This window comes from Thamnophis sirtalis, unplaced genomic scaffold (genome assembly GCF_051295495.1).
Source record: "Thamnophis sirtalis isolate CommonGarterSnake01/CBP01778 unplaced genomic scaffold, rThaSir2_p1.2 scaffold_3, whole genome shotgun sequence".
Classification (NCBI taxonomy): domain Eukaryota; kingdom Metazoa; phylum Chordata; class Lepidosauria; order Squamata; family Natricidae; genus Thamnophis; species Thamnophis sirtalis.
This window is the reverse complement of record NW_028261383.1, coordinates 166,412,337-166,430,748: the sequence shown is the minus strand read 5'-3', so window position 1 is coordinate 166,430,748 and position 18,412 is coordinate 166,412,337. Positions and strand designations below refer to the sequence as shown.

Genomic DNA, 18,412 nt, shown 5'->3' with positions numbered 1-18,412 from the left:
TATATAGAGCAGTGTTTCTCAACCTTGGCAACTTGAAGATGTCTGGACTTCAACTCCCAGAATTCCCCAGCCAGCGAATGCTGGCTGGAGAATTCTGGGAGTTGAAGTCCAGACATCTTCAAGTTGCCAAGGTTGAGAAACACTGATATAGAGAACATCTGGTTGAGAAAGTCTGAAGCTTAAAGCATCCTTTGATTATACAATGCGAAGACGTTAAAAATATCCGTACAGCTGAGTTGTATGGAAAATGTGGTTTAAATATCCATAAGTGAAATCTTCCTTGGTCTCTGCTGTTCTTATGGCCACTCTTATGAAAGTGCTTTGCCATTACAGGCAGTCCTCTACTTACGACCACAATTGTGCCCAACATTTCTGTTGTTAAACGAGACATTTGTTAAGTGGGTTTTGTCTCATTTTACAAACTTTCTTGCCTCAGTTGTTAAGTGAATCACTGCAATTGAGAAGTTAGTAATACGGTTCAGGGAATCTAGCTTCCCCATTAACTTTGCTTGTCAGAAAGTCACAAAAGGGATCACATGACCTTGGGGACACAGCAACTATCATAAATAACAGCAGGTGAGTTTTGATCACCTGACTATGGAGATGTGGCAATGGTCGTAAGTGTGAAAAATAGTCATTTTTTTCAGTGACATAACTTTAAGTCGTAGACTATCTGTGCCACCTGTAGATTTTTCTACAGAGGATCAGAGTAAAAGTGATTGAGTCTTGCCTATATAGTAGATCTCTTAGCTATGTGAAAAATCTTGTCTGGATATCTTGTCTGGACATCCCCTACTTGCAAATGCTGTTCCTTGTTAACAAGCCGGCTTCTCTCCCCTCCGGAGATAGAAATAGTATCATGCTTCTTTGCAATATTTTTTTTGGGGGGGGGGGTGTTCTATTTCCGGCTGAACATATAATGCGGGCTGTCCCGTATCGTTGCGACTAAAGTCCTAATTGCGCAATCTCTTCCCGACAAGTTCCGCAAGCGTTTTGGAGAAATACAAATCACCCGCCTCTTTCCGACCTCCTCAAGATGGAGGAGCCGTCAGTCTGCCTCGCCCACTCAGAGCTTATTTCGACCGAGCCACTCCTTCCGTCCAATCACACGGCAGTTCAGACCTTCTGGGGTGGGCCTATGAAGCCTTTCGAACTCGGATTGGTGAGTTCGGCGGGACGCCTTGAGAATAAGAGTCCTTGAAAGACAGGCGGGAAGTTCTAAATAATGATCCGGTTGTCCGTGGATGCCGCGGTTGGAGAAACGATGGAGGCGGAAGCGACAGCGGTGGAGTAAGTACACGTGATATCTCTTTCGCGGTTGGCTATTCTGGGAGTTGAAAATCCGTACATTTTGAAGTTTCCAAAGTTGAGAAACATTAGTAAGCTGCAGAAGAGAGGCCGAAAGAGTTAGGCAACTTTAGGTTGTAGACTTAAGAAGGTTTCCATTCTCCTATGGCTGGTTTCCATATGCTGCATTTGGGAACCTGGTTTAGTAAAATTATGGAGCTTGGCCCCGAAATATAGTTGGTATCACCTCCCTTAGATAAGGAAACATTGAAACTCTAGCACCAGAATACAGATAAGGATTTTTATAACTTTATTACTTGACGGAACTTTTTTTTTAAAGCAATTCCTGTAGAAAAATAAAATTCCTTGGGGTCTTGTGAATAACACTTCTTCCCATTTTTAGAACAGGACGTATTATTTAATGTGTGATGCTTTCAGATAATCCCATTACAGAAGCAAAATAGCCATACAACCAACATCTCCATTAAAATCATTACAAAATCTCTTGCAGAAACTATGTTTTTTTTATCAAGCATCAGTCATGTTAGGTTTATTTTGCTTTATTACATTCATCTAACTACCCCGCCCGAATGTAGTATGCATGTTGTTTGCTATTTTATTATGTGTTGTAATCTCAATGTTGTATTCCCCCCTCCCCTGGTTTTCTGTGAGCCGCCCTGAGTCCCCTCAGGGAAAAGGGCGGCCTACAAATACAAATAAAACCATAAAAAACCATTAAGTTAGTGCAGTGGTCCTTCCCTTCCTCATCCTCTTAAAATCATAGCTTTAATATTTTGGTATTCTCTTCTTGCAATAGCTTTGGGATTGTTAAGTGGCCTCAAAACTTTCTTTTCCGTGTATTTTCACAATGAGATACATGTAGCATTTTGTAAAAATGAGAAATGCCACCATTATAACGGAAAATATCTCTTTGATTCTTCCAGTCAGCAGTCTTAAATATTTGAGGGGCTGTCACCGAGAAGAGGGGGGTCAAGGTATTCTCCCACGCACCTGAAGGCAGGGCAAGAATCAACAGATGGAAATTTTATCAAGGAAAGATTGAACCTAGAACTAAACAGAAATTTGGCAATCTGGCAATGAGATAATAGCAGTTAGCAATAGCAGTTAGACTTATATACCGCTTCATAGGGCTTTCAGCCCTCTCTAAGCGGTTTACAGAGTCAGCATATTGCCCCCAACAATCCGGGTCCTCATTTTACCCACCTCGGAAGGATGGAAGGCTGAGTCAACCTTGATAAATTAATCAGTGGAACGATTTGCCTCCAGAAATTGTGGGTGCTCCGCTCCTTGGGGGTTTTTAAGAAGAGATTGGACTACCATTTGTCCAGAATCTCCTGCTTGTGCAGAGGGTTGGACTAGAAGACCTCCAAGGTCCCTTTCAATTCTGATATTCTGTATTCTGATATTTTTCCAGGAATTTTGTGTACAAATGACAATTTCAGCTACTGCATTTTTTAGAAAATATGTTATTCCGTTTTTTTAAATAGAGTGAGTCTGCCTCAGAAGCTTTCTGGGAGTTTCACAGTGACATTGGGGATAAGGACAGATAACTTTCTTTGTAGCATGGCCACTAAACTATAATTAATATGGAGAATCCCCATAGCAGGTAAATCATGTAAATCGTGTTTTTAAGAGATTTAAAGATTTGGAAGTGACTGTTTTCTTTATATCATGGTTGTTTATGTTCTCTTCAGTCTTCTATCTCAGGTCAGTGACATTTTGACGTATGAGGATCAAACCACGAGTGAAACGAGATTGGAATTACCAGCCCAGGTTTTAGCTGAGCATGCAGTGGTGAGTGACAGCCCATTTTTTTCTTTAAGATGTTGTCTTTTGTTCTGGATGAATGGCCCTGTCCTGGTTTCTTAAGAGCTAGTTCCATTCCCGCTTTTTCAGAACACTAGGAAGACTCAGAAGTTGATGTACACCCAACTACAAGTGCTTAAATTCCTTCTGGATTTTCTTGACTCTGCCCCTCGCATCCAGAATGCCTCTGACTCTGCTACTCGTGAGTATCGGGGCTAAGCAGATTGCATGCAGTGGTGTGATGCAAATGTGGTTTGGGTAAAGAGTGTTTCTATTTAACATTAACATTTTAAAAATGAAGCCGTTCTACAGAATGGATCATTCAATCCTGGTTCCATCTTCTGGAATTCCTGGCTAGGATCAAAGACAAGGTCTGTGTTCCCTGGGGCTTTCTATTGCGGTAATCTCTGGCTGAGCCAAGGTGGCGCAGTGGTTAAATGCAGCACTGCAGGCAACTGCTAGATCAGCAGGTCAGCGGTTCAAATCTCACCGGCTCAGGGTTGACTCAGCCTTCCATCCTTCCGAGGTGGGTAAAATGAGGACCCAGATTGTTGGGGGCAATATGCTGACTCTCTGTAAACTGCTTAGAGAGGCCTGAAAGGCCTATGAAGCTGAATATAAGTCTACTGCTATTGCTATTGCTATTGTCTTCGGTGCCATGCAACATCTGAGAACTATTTTCAGAGAAAATTTAGGAGGACTAGAAAAGGTTTTGAGCAAGTTGTGTGTACTTTTATTCAACTGGTGTGAGTTCGCATATTGTACATGCTACTTTAACCCTGACTATAAATGAACATCCATCCTTCCTGGAAGATTGGAAGCATGTCTGTTCTCACCCCCCCTTCTCCGTTCAGGAACGAAAGCCAACACGGACGTACAAAAGAATGTTTAATCAGTCCAGACTCTTGTTGGCTGCAAGCCCAAATAAACAAAGATAATAACTCTGGCAGAAAGTCCTAAAACACTCACACAGCACTGCAAACAGGCTTCTTTTAGCAAGCCACTTATCCAAGTTGGTTTCTCTTGATTTGTGAACGAGAACGTTGACTCCTGCAACCAGGGCGTGGCACAAACAGTCCCTTTATACTCAGGAGATGATCTTAATCAGCAACAGCTGCTTGTAATCATCTCCTGTACGTACTCAGTTGTTCCTTCCGCCGAGTAACCCTTCAACGGGGTGCATCCTGAAACAACTCACGAGTGTTTCCCTGAACACTCCCTCTGATCCAAGGCTCCACCGCCACCTGGTGGCCAACCAATTTCTCCTTGCTCTGCTCAGAGTCGACACCCTGTCCAGGGTCCTCCTCTGAGGCCGACTCATAAGCCCCCTCACTGTCAGAGTCTGGCGACAGCTCTAACAACTCCTGCCAGGCCACAACACATGTCTCTGAGACGATCCATTCTGGATCAGACCACAGGCCTTTCTCGTTCAACATTTTGATTCTTTTCTGGCCAGTCCTATCCTTTTGTGACCTCCCAAGCAGTCAAGAGCACACTAACATCCCGCCCAGCAAACTGAGAAATGTACTGCTTCTGTTACTAGAAATTATATGGAACTACCATGACAGGCCTCAATAAGCCGAATCTTATTTCAGAATGTTATTTTCCATCTATGTATCTTCTTGGTTATGGGTAGTTTGAAAACCCCAGCTGACATCTGGATTCTCCTGAGCTATTTCAGGCTCAAAAACAGATTGTGGTCTCTTGCAGAGAAAGAAATGGAAGAAGCCAAGAAGCAATGGAAGGTGCACAAAGCAGATTACCAGCAACAGGTGGAGGCTATCAAGGGAGCTGTGCCTCAGATCCTGGCCAAACAGGAGGAGGTCCAGAGCCGGGCTCGGCTTTTGGAGGAGGCTCTGCAGCGCTACCGAGCAAAGGTTCTTTTCTGACTTGGGAGTGATACTGGGGGACAAAAATAGTTGAGGTTCAGAGTGGTGGTCAAATATTTGCCAGCACCCAAGAATATTTAAGCATTGCAGAGCATTATCAAAATATATATAACCTGATGTTCTGTTTAGATCTCTGTTTCTCAATTTTAGCTACTTTAAGATGTGTGAACTTCAACTCCCAGGAGTTCCCAGCCAGGATGCTGAGGACTGAGAAACACTGGTTTAACTAAATAATTAAATTTAAGTTTCAAAGGACTATGCTATCATATTTTTTGTAGTATAAGACGCACCCTTTTCCCTCAAGGAGGGTGGAAATCTGGGTGCATCTTATACACTGAAAAAGCATTTTTGGCCTACTGAAACCCTGTCCCCTTTGCAAAAATGGACGTGCAGAGGGTTTGGGAGGCTTGCAAAGTGATCCTGAGGGCTGGGGAGGGCAAAAAAGAGCAAAAAACCGGGCCGTTTTTGCCCCACCCCAGCCCCCAGGAGCACTCTACAAGCCCCGCTTTACCTCTTCAAAATCATGGTGCGTCTTATACTCCAGTGTGTTTTATAGTCCAAAAAATACAGTAATTAAAAGCAGCAATCTTTACAACGGAGAGCAGAGCTGAACATGACAAGCCTGCCTGTCAATTTATTTCCGTTGGAGCATGTTAGATTCATTAACTTGAGCCTACACCCAACTGAATTCCATGGAGCATCCTTCTGGAAAAGTCTATCTGTTGTGGCCCGCCAGTGGAGCTGGTGGCAGACTCAGACAGTGAGGAGGATGGGGAGGAACATGGGCCAGTTCTGGAGTCTGGGGAAGGCTCTGATGAGTGCTCTACGTCGGAGGGTGAGATGGGATCAGGGCCGTCTGACAGTTATGACGTCTGGATCACACTCCCTTGTCTCCTCCCCACTGGTCCAAGGCTCAGGCGCCTCCTGGTGGCCAACCAACCTCTCTGCGCTCTGCTCGGAGTCGGAACCCTGTCCAGGGTCCTCCCCATCTTCCAGAGCCGACTCATAGGGCCCCTCACTGTTGGAGTCTGGTGGCAGCTCCAACGGCTCCTGCTGGGCCACAACAGTTATGTATGTGTTCACTTAAGAGACGATGACATAATTTCATTTTTAATGTGTGCCAGTGAGCCCCCAGTAAAAAATGACAATAAAGGTTATCTTGTTCCAACCGATCTACTATAATTCTACCCATTCCATGGAGTCCTTGGTGGTCTCTAAGACTGCTTGTTTGTTTGCTTTCAGAGACTTCATTACCCAACTAGGTAACATCATCAGTGCTGACATCTGATAGGAAACATTATCAGTTGCAGCACTGACCGTGTTATCTAGTTAGGTAGTGAAACCTCCACAAGCAAATGACCATGCTTGGACAGCATCAAGGACTCCGTAGTCCAACCTTGAGCAGTAGACATTCTCTTCCATGGGATCTACTTAATTCTGATTTTGCCTTTCCTTGATAGAAAGAAGAGGTAGAGGAAAAAACAAGGAATGCCCAGAAGAAGGACCTGCAAAAACAGGTGGGGGCTGTTCAGATCAATTAGTTGAGTTTGAGTTTATTTCATTTGTATGCCGCCCTTTTCCCTAAGGGGACTCAGGGCGGCTCACAGCTCAAAAGGGAAGGGGGGATACAGACAGTTTAGTAACAACACAAAACAATACATAATTAAAAAGCACAACAGTCATACCATTCGAAATAGGGGCAGCGAATCTTTAGCCCCAGGCCTGTCGGAACAGCCAGGTTTTAAGGGCTATGCGGAAGGCCTGGAGGGTGGTGAGGGTACGAATCTCCACGGGGAGTTCGTTCCAAAGGGTCGGAGCAGCCACAGAGAAGGCTCTCCTCCGAGTAGTCGCCAGTCGACACTGGCCGGCGGATGGAATTCGGAGGAGGCCTAGTCTGTGGGATCTAATTGGTCTAATGGAGGTAATTGGCAGCAGGCGGTCTCTCAAGTACCCAGGTCCAATACCATGAAGGGCTTTATAAGTGACGACTAGCACCTTGAAGCGTATCCGGAGACCAATTGCCATCTCGGTTCTTTCAGAGCAGCCAGTGGAACTCATTGGCTTGTTTTTGCTTCCTGTTGCGCCCCCACTCCTGCTGCCCCCCCTTCCCCACAGGAGCTCTTGAGAGAGAGACACCAGCAACTAGAGCAACAGGTTGCCGAATTGCAGGACAGGATGCAGAAGCAGCAGAAGGAATTGGAGTGCTTGCAGGCAGAGGTTGGGGAGCAAACCAGGCTCTGGCAAGAGAAAACGCAGAAAATGCAGAGGTGAGGAGAGAAATGGCAGAGTTTAATGTCTATTTGCCAAGCGAAAATTACATGTGACGGGTGCAGTGTTGGGATACGACCGATACGCCCCGGTACGGGCGTATCGGTGCCTGCTGGGAGCACCAGGTACTGTTCCGGTACGGTACTCTGGAGGGCCTGCCCGCACGCCCGTCCTCCTTACCGATATTTGAGCTGTTTGGGGCTTCCGCACACGTGTATGGAGCGTACTGCGCCTGCGTGATTCTCCATCGAGCAGCTGGAGCATCGCAGCTGGTAAGTATGCATGCGGGCGCTGCGGGTGTGTGCATGCATGCTGCGCGCGTTCATGTGGTGGACGCCCAGCCCCTTTGCACCGTACTGGTTGCACTGGGATCCAGAACCCACCACTGCAGGGGTGATAGGCATGTGAGTGCACCAGTGGTGGGTTTCAACAATTGTTCGAACCTACTCTGTGGGTGTTGCCTCCTTTGTGGGAGTGGCTTGTCACCCATGTGACTGGATGGGAGTGGCTTGCCGCCCATGTGACCAGATGGGAGTGGCTTGCCGCCCATGTGACCGGATATGAAGATGCTGACGACACTTGTCAGAACCACCTTAAATTACCTCACACACAGCACTGGCATGCATAAGAATAGGATGTAAACTTGCTTTTTAAAAGGCATCTTTGGTTTGCGTTAAAACAACTTCAACACATGCAATGTTCTGATTGCACCACAAACGCAGTAGTCATCCTTACCTTTCACAGAGGCCCTGAGTTTTATAAATATGAGCATGATAGTGTAGAATAATCATATCCAAGGACCAGTGGTGGGTTTCAAAAAATTTTGGAACCTCTTATGTAGGTTTCCAGGTCCACTGGTGGAACCTCTTCTAACCGGTTCGGTAGATTTGACGAACCGGTTCTACCGAATAGGTGCGAACTGGTAGGAACCCACCTCTGGAGTGCACTTACGTGTGCTAGTGAACAAGATACAAAATAGGGTATTGGTAAGTGCAGGTGTAAGAGGGATTTTGTGGGATTATGAGGCAATGAGGCAAAAAATGGAAATCCTGGCAGAAAAGGAAATATATGCATGATTTAATTGTTTGCAGCCTTTACAGCTATTTTGGAAAAAGCACTGCATGCAATCTGAATTGCTGATAAAAGCACCAAGTGCTTGAAATTGTGGGAGTGTTACCTACTTTTATTCCAGAAGCCAGAGAAGTTACTAAATAAGGCTACGAGCTTTATTTTTGTAGTTACTTGTAACTGCTCGGTTGAACAAAATGGTATAACAGATTGCAAAACCTGGAATAGCAATAGCAATAGCAGTTAGACTTATATACCGCTTCATAGGGCTTTCAGCCCTCTCTAAGCGGTTTACAGAGTCAGCATATCGCCCCCAACAACAATCCGGGTCCTCATTTCACCCACCTCGGAAGGATGGAAGGCTGAGTCAACCTTGAGCCGGTGAGATTAGAACCGCTGAACTGCAGATAACAGTCAGCTGAAGTGGCCTGCAGTACTGCACCCTAACCACTGCGCCACCTCGGCGCCATTCCTGTGTTTAAAAGTGGGTGAGTGGCTGGGAATCCACCTAAACCAGGGGAGTCAAACTGGATTTCTTCGAGGGCCGAATCAGCACTGTAGTTCTCTGCGGGTTGCGGGGGTGGTGGGGTGAGTGCAGACGTGACGGATGCCTCCTACAGCACTTCGCCAGCCAAAATAGGCGAGCACGTCCCCCTGTGCCCCGTTTTCAGCCAGCAAAGTGCTGCAGGAGGCCATCCAGGCCAAAAATGGGCCCAGGGGAGCACCTCCCTGCCCCCACCCATACCCCATTTTGGCTCCCAGAGTCACTATGGGCTGGTCCTTTGCTATTTCCAGGCCGGCCCCATAGGCCAGATTTAAGCACCCTGCAGGCTGGATCTGGCCCGTGGTCCTTGAGTTTGATCTAAGCCTTTCCACTGTGAGTGATCTTGAGAATTAGCTTCAAGTGTTTTTCTTTTTCTCCCTTGCTTATTGTGGACTGTATGTTTTTATTATTTTATGATGCGCAGAATCTCTGATTTCCGATGCCTTTTGGAGAGTTTGCAAGGGGTGAAGGTGATCTGCGTCTCAGAGAATGACATGGAGGTGGAGCTGACTTCTCAACCCCAGCCTGAGATTTCTGCCTCTCATGGTCTGAAGCTGCATTTACACTGGGGGGAGGATGGCAATGTCACTTTGCAGGTAAGAAAAGCGGGAAGTGAGTTCTACTGGATTTAGGGCGCTCGGAACACCCGCCTGACCTTTCTCTCTCTCTTCTCTGTATAGAGTGACAGCCCTTCTTTCCTTCTCTCTGGGGAGCTTCCCCTGGGGACTTGCAGCACCATCAAAGGGCTCCTCCTGGAACTGCAGCACAGCTATTCCCAACAAGCACAGCTTTTGGCGGAGATCGAGTTGCTGCAGAACTGGTGAGCACCTTCATCCGTTGTTGCTGTGTTGCTCCATAAGGCCTAAGGCAATGATAGCTGTTCTGACTCCCTCCTCTGTCCAGTAATGACTGCCGAGACAAGCTTAACTGGAATGTACTTTAATAGCAAGAAACCAAAACCTCGGTGGCTGAAAGCCAAGCAGAACAAACAGATAAGGACCTTGGCAGCAACTCAGACAAACTCAGGCAGCAATAAACACAGATAAGGCTTGGCAGCAATTCAGCCTGCCAAGCTCACAGTAATGTCCTCCGACATTCAATCCTGCGTTGACTTCTGCAAAGAGGGGCGTGTGCACAAGTAGCTTTTTATAGTCTGGAGAGGAGCCTATTGACCACCAGCTGAGCGCAATCACCTCACTCCTGGCCTCCGGCTCACACTCCCTTGTCTCCTCCCTACTGGTCCAAGGCTCAGGTGCCTCCTGGTGGCCAACCAGCCTCTCTGCGCCCTGAACCCTGTCCAGGGTCCTCCACCTCCTCCAGAGCCGACTCAGAGGGCCCCTTGCTGTCGGAGTCTGGTGGCAGTTCCAACAGCTCCTGCTGGGCCACAACAGATAGCTAACCTTTTTCCCATCACGTGCCAAAAGTGGGGAGAGCGCAGGGGGATCGTGCGCGGGCGTGCCCAAACCCTTAATTGTATGCGTGCCCTGGGGTCAGTCCCTCTCCCTCAGACCCAGGAAGAAGAAGGCGAGGGCAAACCACTCCCGAAATATTGTCTAGAAAAAGCAGGAATTAATCCAGGTAGTTGCCAGGAGTCAACACTGACTTGAAGGTGCATAACATTCACAAGAGCAAAGCATAGCTTTATAACCATAATGGCGAACCTATGGCACGCATGCCAAAGCTGGCACACAGAGCCCTTTGCAGGCACATGAGCTGTTGCCCCAGCTCAGTTCCGCCGCGCAATCATGCGTGCCTCCTGCCGCCTAGCTGGTTTTCAGGTCTCTGCTGCGCATGCACAGTTGGTGGGGCACGGAGATGTTCACACATGCACGGAGGGAAGTGTCCATGTATGCGCATTGGTGGGGCGCACAGGGGGTCATGCACGCATGCACAGGGGTGGGGTACACACAGGGGATGTCGCACGTGCATTGCATTATGGGTGTGCGCATGCTTTTGGCAGGCAGATATGAAAATGTTAGCCATCACTGCTCTAATAATATAAACTTGAGGATTCCTGGCATAGGCCCAACCCCATACAGATAATCCTTGATTTACAGTAGTTCATTTAGTGATCATACTATGGTGTTCTGACCCCCCTCCTCCGTCCAAGAACAAAAGCCGAGACAAACGTAAATGAGAATGTTTTTTAATAAGTCCAGACTCTCGTTGGCTGAAAGCCACATAAACAAAGAGATAAGCACTCTGGCAGCAAGTCCTTCAAACCTTGGCAGCAATTCAAACAAACTCTGGCAGCAATCCAGGCTGCCAAGTTTGTTTCTCGTTAGTCCCTAACATTGACTTCTGCAAGAAGGGCGTGGCACAAGCAGTCTCTTTTATAATCTGGAGAGGAGCTTAATGAGCATCAACTGAGCATAATTACCTCCTGTAATTACGCAGTTCTTGATGAGTAGCCCTTCTTCAGCGTGCATCCCGGAACAACTCACAGGTGGTTTCTGGATCACACTCTTGTCTCCTCCCCACTGATCCAAGGCTCAGGCGCCACCTGGTGGTCAACCAGTCTCTCTGTGCCCTGCTCGGAGTCGGAACCCTGTCCAGGGTCCTCCACATCCTCCAGGGCCAACTCAGAAGGCCCCTCACTGTCGGAGTCTGGTGGCAGCTCCGATGGCTCCTGCCGGGCCACAACACTATGGCATGGAAAAAATTGACTTATGCCCATTTTAACATGACCGTTGCCGTATCACCATGATCCCATGATCAAAATTCAAACACTTGGCCATTACCTCCTATTTATGATGGTTGCAGTATCCTGGGATCACCTGATCACCTTTTGTTTTTTACCTTCTGACAAGCAAAGACAATGGGGAAGCCAGCTTCACTTAGCAACGATGCTACTAACTTAGCAATTGTGGTGATTCACAACCACTGCGGCAAGGAATGTCGTAAAAACGGGGCAAAACTGTCTTGCTTAGCAACAAATTATTTTAGGGTTCAATGAGGACTGCCCCTACTTTGAGAATTGCAGTCATGCCATTCTCATGAGGCATGCTATGCTAAGCAGAGACCCCGTTCCTCATTCCCTCGGATATGTTAAGCTTTTCTCCTCTTTTTCTCCCCCCCCCCCCACTCTCCCCCAGTTTTGCAATTGATTGGCAGCCAGGGAAGAGACTGCTCAGTTATTTGAACCCTTCGTCAACTTGCAGCCTCTACGTGGAATCTGGATATCCAGCCAGCGGGCAGGTTCGCCTTCTCTCAATAAAGACTCAACAAGGCACAATTGACGTGACTTCCTACAAGGTTAGTACACTGCGGTCACTGCTTTGCCTTCTGGCAAAGGATCAAGGCTTTAACGTGGCCTGGAAATAGATTTCAATTTCTCAAAAGTTTTGTATTTTAGAGCTACTTTAGTAATGGAATGGTGAAGTTGAATCCCAGTGCGGCCTCACCCATTCCAGATTCTTTTGCTTCTGTCTGCGTTGTGGGGTGATTCTCTTTGCTTCTTAGTTGCCAGTCAAAGGAAGCAGATCAAGCCCAGAACTCAAGGAAGGGATTGAAATAATAGCTATTATTGTCCTTAAGATGCTGAGATTTTTTAAAGACAGTGATAATTCACTGTGCCAGGGATAAAGAACCCATAACACTCTTGGTCTGCTGAATTTAAAAAAACAAAACATAGCAGCCTTTGGCTGCACTGTCTGTGTCTGCTGGTCACTGTATTTCCCCAACATGTGAAGAAGCAACAATTTCCCACTCCTGCTTCAGGCAATTCCATTTCTATTTTCTGGTTTTATTTCTGGATCTTGCACTTTTAGCAGGAGGCCATGCTATATAAAAGCTCAAAGAGGGCTACATGTTTTCTATTAAAGCAGTAACAACATGCTGTTAATAGTCCACCTTGCAGAAAATTGAACATACTCTATTTTTCAGAGTATAAGACGCACCAAGGTTTTGAAGAGGCAAATTAAAAAAAAAGTAGGTAGGTAGATAGAGGGATAGGGAGGGAGAGAAAGAGAGAGAAATACACTAGGTAGATAGGGAGAGAGAGAGAGTAATTAGGTAGGTAGGTAGGTAGATAAAGGGAGAGAGAGAGAGAAAAAAATAGACAGAGAAATACAGTAGGTAAGTAGGGAGAGAGAGAGTGAGTAGATAGGTTGGTAGGTAGAGGGATAGAGATAAATAGGGAGAGAAATACAGTAGATAGGGAAGGAGGGGGAGAGAGAGAAATACAGTAGATAGGTAGGGAGAGAGAGAGTAGGTAGGTAAGTAGGTAGATAGAGGGAGGAGAGAGAGAGAGAGAGAGAGAGAAATACAGGAGGGAGGGAGGGGGAGAGAGTAAGTAGGTAGGTAGATGTTTCCAGGTGTATTTGTCCATGTGCTGGAGAAGGAAACTCCCAAAAACGGCCCGTTTTTCATGAAAAAGGGCCTGGTTTTTTTTTAAAGGCATGAATACCTTTGTGGGGGGGCTTGCAGAGTGTTCCAGGGGGGGGGGGCAAAAACAAACAAAAACCCGGCCCATTTTTTGCAAAAACAGCCCCATTTTCTGTCAAAGAATTTGTATTTTGTATTTGTATTTATTGGACATTTATAGGCCGCCCTTTTCCCTGAGGGGACTCAGGGCGGCTTACAATCAAAAAGGAAAGGGAGTGTAGGACAATACAAAAGAAATGTGAACAAAAATAAATTAAACAGTAAAACTCAACATTCACTCAGCATTCGGGAGGGGCGAAAGTAGACTTATCCCCAGGCCTGACGGGCTAGCCAGTTCTTGCGGGCTGTGCGGAAGGCCTGGACGGTGGTGAGGGTATGAATCTCCACGGGGAGATTGTTCCATAGTGTCGGAGCCGCAACAGAGAAGGCTCTCCTCCGAGTAGTCGCCAGTCGGCACTGACTGGCGGATGGAATACGGAGGAGGCCAACTCTATGCGATCTGATGGGACGCAGGGAGGTAATTGGCAGAAGGCGGTCTCTCAAATAGCCAGATCCACTACCATGGAGCGCTTTATAGGTGGTGAGTAGGACCTTGAAGTGCACCCGGAGATCGACAGGTAGCCAGTGCAGCTCACGGAGGATCGGTGTTATGTGGGCGAACCGTGGTGCACCCACGATCACTTGCGCGGCCGCATTCTGGACTAGCTGAAGTCTCCGGATGCTCTTCAAGGGCAGCCCCATGTAGAGCACATTACAGTATTCCAGCCTGGAGATCACAAGGGCTCGAGTGACTGTTGTGAGGGCCTCCCGATTCAGGTAGGGCCGCAACTGGCGCACCAGGCGAACCTGGGCAAATGCCCCCCTGGTCACAGCTGAGAGATGGTGGTCAAAAGTCAGCTGTGGGTCCAGGAGGACTCCCAAGTTGCGGGCCCTTTCTCAGGGGTGTAAGTTTTGTCCCCCCAGCCTGAGTGATGGTATGTTGGTCAAATTTTTGGGAGGAAAACACAACAGCCACTCGGTCTTGTCTGGGTTGAGTATCAGCTTGTTTGCTCTCATCCAGTCTTTAACGGCTTCTAGACCCCGGCTCATCACGTCCACCACTTCATTGAGTTGGCACGGGGCGGACAGATACAACTGTGTATCGTCCGCATATTGGTGGTATTTTATCCCGTGCCTTCGGATGATCTCGCCCAGCGGTTTCATGTAAATGTTAAATAGTAGGGGGGATAGGACCGACCCTGCGGCACCCCATAAGTTAGGGGCCTCAGGGACGATCTCTGCCCCCCCACCAACACCGACTGCGACCTGTCCGAGAGATAGGAGGAGAACCACTGCAAAACAGTGCCGCCCACCCCTATCTCCCGCAGTCGTCGCAGAAGGATACCATGGTCGATGGTATCGAAAGCCGCTGAGAGGTCCAGGAGAAGTAGGATGGAAGCATGGCCTCCATCCCTAGCTCGCCAGAGATCATCAGTCAATGCGACCAAAGCGGTTTTTGTGCTGTAACCGGGTCTGAAGCCAGACTGGAAGGGGTCAAGATAGTTAGCTTCCTCCAAGGTACGCTGAAGCTGGAGAGCTACCACCTTCTCAACAACCTTCCCTACAAAGGGGAGGTTGGAGACTGGACGATAGTTATTAAGAACAGCTGGATCCAAGGACGGTTTCTTCAGGAGGGGTCTTACCACCGCTGTCTTGAGCGCGGTGGGGAAGTACCCCTCCCGAAGAGAGGCGGTAACAACCGCCTGGATCCAGCTTCGTGTCACCTCACTGCTGTTGGCAACCAGCCAGGAGGGACACGGGTCCAGTATGCAGGTGGAGGCACTCACAGCTCGCATAGCATGTATAGTCTTATTGAAGCTTATAGAGTGCTGCTGGGAGCTGGGGGGGGGGCAAAAACGGCCCACTTTTTGCTAATTTCTGCCCTCCCCAGCCCCCAGGGGCTCTCTGAAAGCCTCCATAAGGCTATGCACAGCTATTTTGGTGAAGGGGGCGGGGTTTTGGGAGGCAAAAAATGTTGTATTCGATGTATAAGACTCACCCAGATTTTCAGCCCTTTTTTTTTTTTGAGGAAAAAGGGCGCATCTTATACTCCGAAAAATACGATATTTATTTATGTCCCCAGATATAAATCTTCAGTTTTAGGATTTCCTATGTTGTTTTATTCTTTACCCTGACTTCTCGACATCTTCTTTCTTGCAGCCCCCACAGGAAAAACCTTCACTGCAAAATTGGCTGGTGTACCTGAGCACTATGGACTTCAAAACTCCCTCTCCGACCTGAGAAGTTACTACTGCCTATGTCTGTGTAATTTGATGAGGATCAAGGCCAATATCACTCGTTTAGGTCTCCTTATGATATCTTTTTGAAGAAGAAGGAAATTGAATTTAACCGGGACAGTTATATTGTGTATACATATATATATGTTTGTATTTGTTTGTTTTTATGTTGTATTTTGGGCCACATCAGCCTCCACTTCCCTCCCCTTTCACTCTTGCTTGCTTTGAATTTAGCTTCCAGTTCTCCTCTTCGAGTTCTCCTACTTGCCTGTTACTCTGACATAGTTTTATGGCTGGTTGAGTGTTAGTCCCCCATAGTCTATGTCTCTAGTACATTGCATCTCCACATTGTTGCACATCTAAAATCCTTTGATCAATAAAATGCTCTTTGGAGGTTTCTAGCTCTCATTTATCCGATGGACTTAATTGTAAGGCAAGGTTTGTTTCATTATCTTGTAATTCTTGTCTCTTTTTTTCAGACAATTACTGATAAGGAATAATTTTTTTCACCCATGTTTATGTGGAGCACATTACAAGCTGGGGGGAATGTAAACTAATCCAAATGAGATTTTTATGCGTATCTGATCCCTTATGATACACAAATTACTGCTGGAATCCCCCCAGGGATGATCCTACTGCAGTTTTCACAAGAGAAAAGCCAAAAAGTGCATTTTAGATACCGAATAAAGATGGAAAGTTGTCGCTTAATCTGATGTTAGAACTTGTCAGCTTCTCATGCAAATGAGCAACCAATAAATGAATGGAAAGTTATGTCATTAGTATCAATAAAAAGATAAATTTATAATGATTGGTGTGGCGCCATTCTCATTGTTATATCACATTTTGCAGAAAAGTTATGGAGCATCATCCTACATTCCCCTCGTAATTTTGAATTATTTTGATGCAATTTTGACCCGCAGCTGTATCTTTGAAACTGGAGCCAATTAATACTCAGAACTTAATTTTCCTTTATTAGTGACCCAGTTCTGGCAAAATTTAGCTACTTTCATTTCCGAGGCTTCCTCCTTGTAGACCAATGTAATCTATAACTTCAATTCTCATTGGTAGATTTCTAATAAATATTCAGACTTCAGCACATTAAAAGCAGTTGTCTGGAATTGCCAATATTCCCCAAATTCTGAAGTTTGATGACATTTGATAAATATAAATGCGCAAACCAATATAAAATATGAAAGCTTTATAGTTGGGTAAATATGAATACCTAATTTGACAAATGTAAATATTCACACTATGGTATCGATAATATTGAGATTATTGCTTCATTCAAATAGGTTTAACAGTGGGTCTTTCTAGCAGAGCAACTTGTTGGAAGCGAAGTTCAGCCTCTTGCCATGTGGTGGCAGTATTGTACCACACTTCCTCATGAAATTCATCCTCTTGAGGGCTCTTGATGTTTGACTGTTTCTGTTCCTGCTCTCTGTCATTGGAAGGCTGAGTGGACAGGAAAGGGCATCTACCTCAAGTGATTAGGGGATGGGAATCCAGGGAATGACATGGCTGGAACAGTACGCCCCTTAATATTAGGTTTGCCCCCACTTGCTTGGCATTTGGAAAGTGAGAAGACAGCTCTCTTTTGAAGAGACTTGAATTGGAGAAACTTCTTCAGTTAGACGACAACTGCTTTTATGGTAATTCTATGGTGAATTTTGAAAGTTGGACCATAAGAAAGGCTGAGCGCCCGGACTGGTGGTGAATTATTTAGGAGAAAGATATCGTCTTAATTTAGTTTGGAAGGCAAGAGATTTTTACAGTAACGTATTAAAGGCTGGATACCCACCATCTCCAGGATAAATCAAAAAGAATAATAATGGGAAATTATATAAGTATAATTATGAACCATTATGGCACAAAATACAGACATAGATGAATAAATGGAAAAAAAATTACAATTGTCTTTGCTGGGTAGAATAGCTGTAGTAAAAATGAATGTTTTGCCTAAGTTTTTATTTCTTTTTCAAATGATACCAATACTTAAAAAATGATGCAAGTTTGGAAGAATGGCAGAAAAGTATTAATAACTTTGTTTAATAATGATGGAAACATGGGAAAAGATTTGGGCAAGAATTGTAAAATTTATGAAAGCTTAAAACTTGAGAGAGAATTTTTATAAGATGTTTTATAGATGGCATTTAGATTCCAAAAAGTTAGCTTGTATGTACCCGAATTTATAATCCAAATTGTGGAGATGTGACTGTGTTGACGCTATGTATTATCATGTATGGTGGACTTGTAAAAAAGTTACAGCATTTTGGATAAAAATACGGTGGATTATTCAAAATATTTTTAAAAAAGAGGATAAAGTTCACTCTTTAGTTGTTCTTGTTAGGTATAATTATAGATTGTACAGTTATAGAGATTAAATTGATTTTGAACTTAATAACAGCAGCAAGATTGTTGGTGGCACAGTACTGGAAGAAGGAAGAACTGCCTACTATTCAAGAATGGACGTTAAAAGTAGTAAATTTAGTAGAGATGGCCGAAATCGCAGCATATTTGAAGGACTATTTAGATGAGAAATACAAGTTGGAATGGAAAAGATGGATTGACTACATTCAAAATAAATATTGGACTAAGAAATTTCAATTAGCTTATGAATGAACAAGGAATGTTATAATTCACCAAAAATTAGCTTAATAAAAGGGGAGTTAAAGTACAAGAGGGAGGGAGGATGCTATAGTTAGCTTATGTTAGTGTATGATTGTTAAATGTTTATACCCTGTATTTTGCTCTGGGAAGTTGGGGGGAGGGAGGGTTGGAGGGGAGGTAGGGCTGGGGTCGAGGGAGGGAAGGGGAAGGGAAAATACTTGTAAAACTTATTAAAACTTTTCAATAAAAAAAGAAACGCT

At 45.5% G+C, this 18,412-nt stretch overlaps 1 protein-coding gene across 1 annotated transcript; it reads left to right on the top strand.

The window, feature by feature from the left end:
• The first annotated feature begins 1,166 nt into the window (after positions 1-1,166).
• Positions 1,167-15,604, top strand: ZWINT (ZW10 interacting kinetochore protein). The gene is made up of 10 exons (XM_087707924.1): positions 1,167-1,290; positions 3,003-3,102; positions 3,205-3,316; positions 4,825-4,991; positions 6,464-6,520; positions 7,119-7,270; positions 9,308-9,479; positions 9,564-9,703; positions 11,979-12,138; positions 15,469-15,604. The coding sequence occupies exons 1-10, from the start codon at positions 1,226-1,228 to the stop codon at positions 15,547-15,549; spliced, it is 1,206 nt and encodes a 401-aa protein (XP_087564050.1). The 5' UTR covers positions 1,167-1,225; the 3' UTR covers positions 15,550-15,604.
• The last annotated feature ends 2,808 nt before the right edge of the window (positions 15,605-18,412 follow it).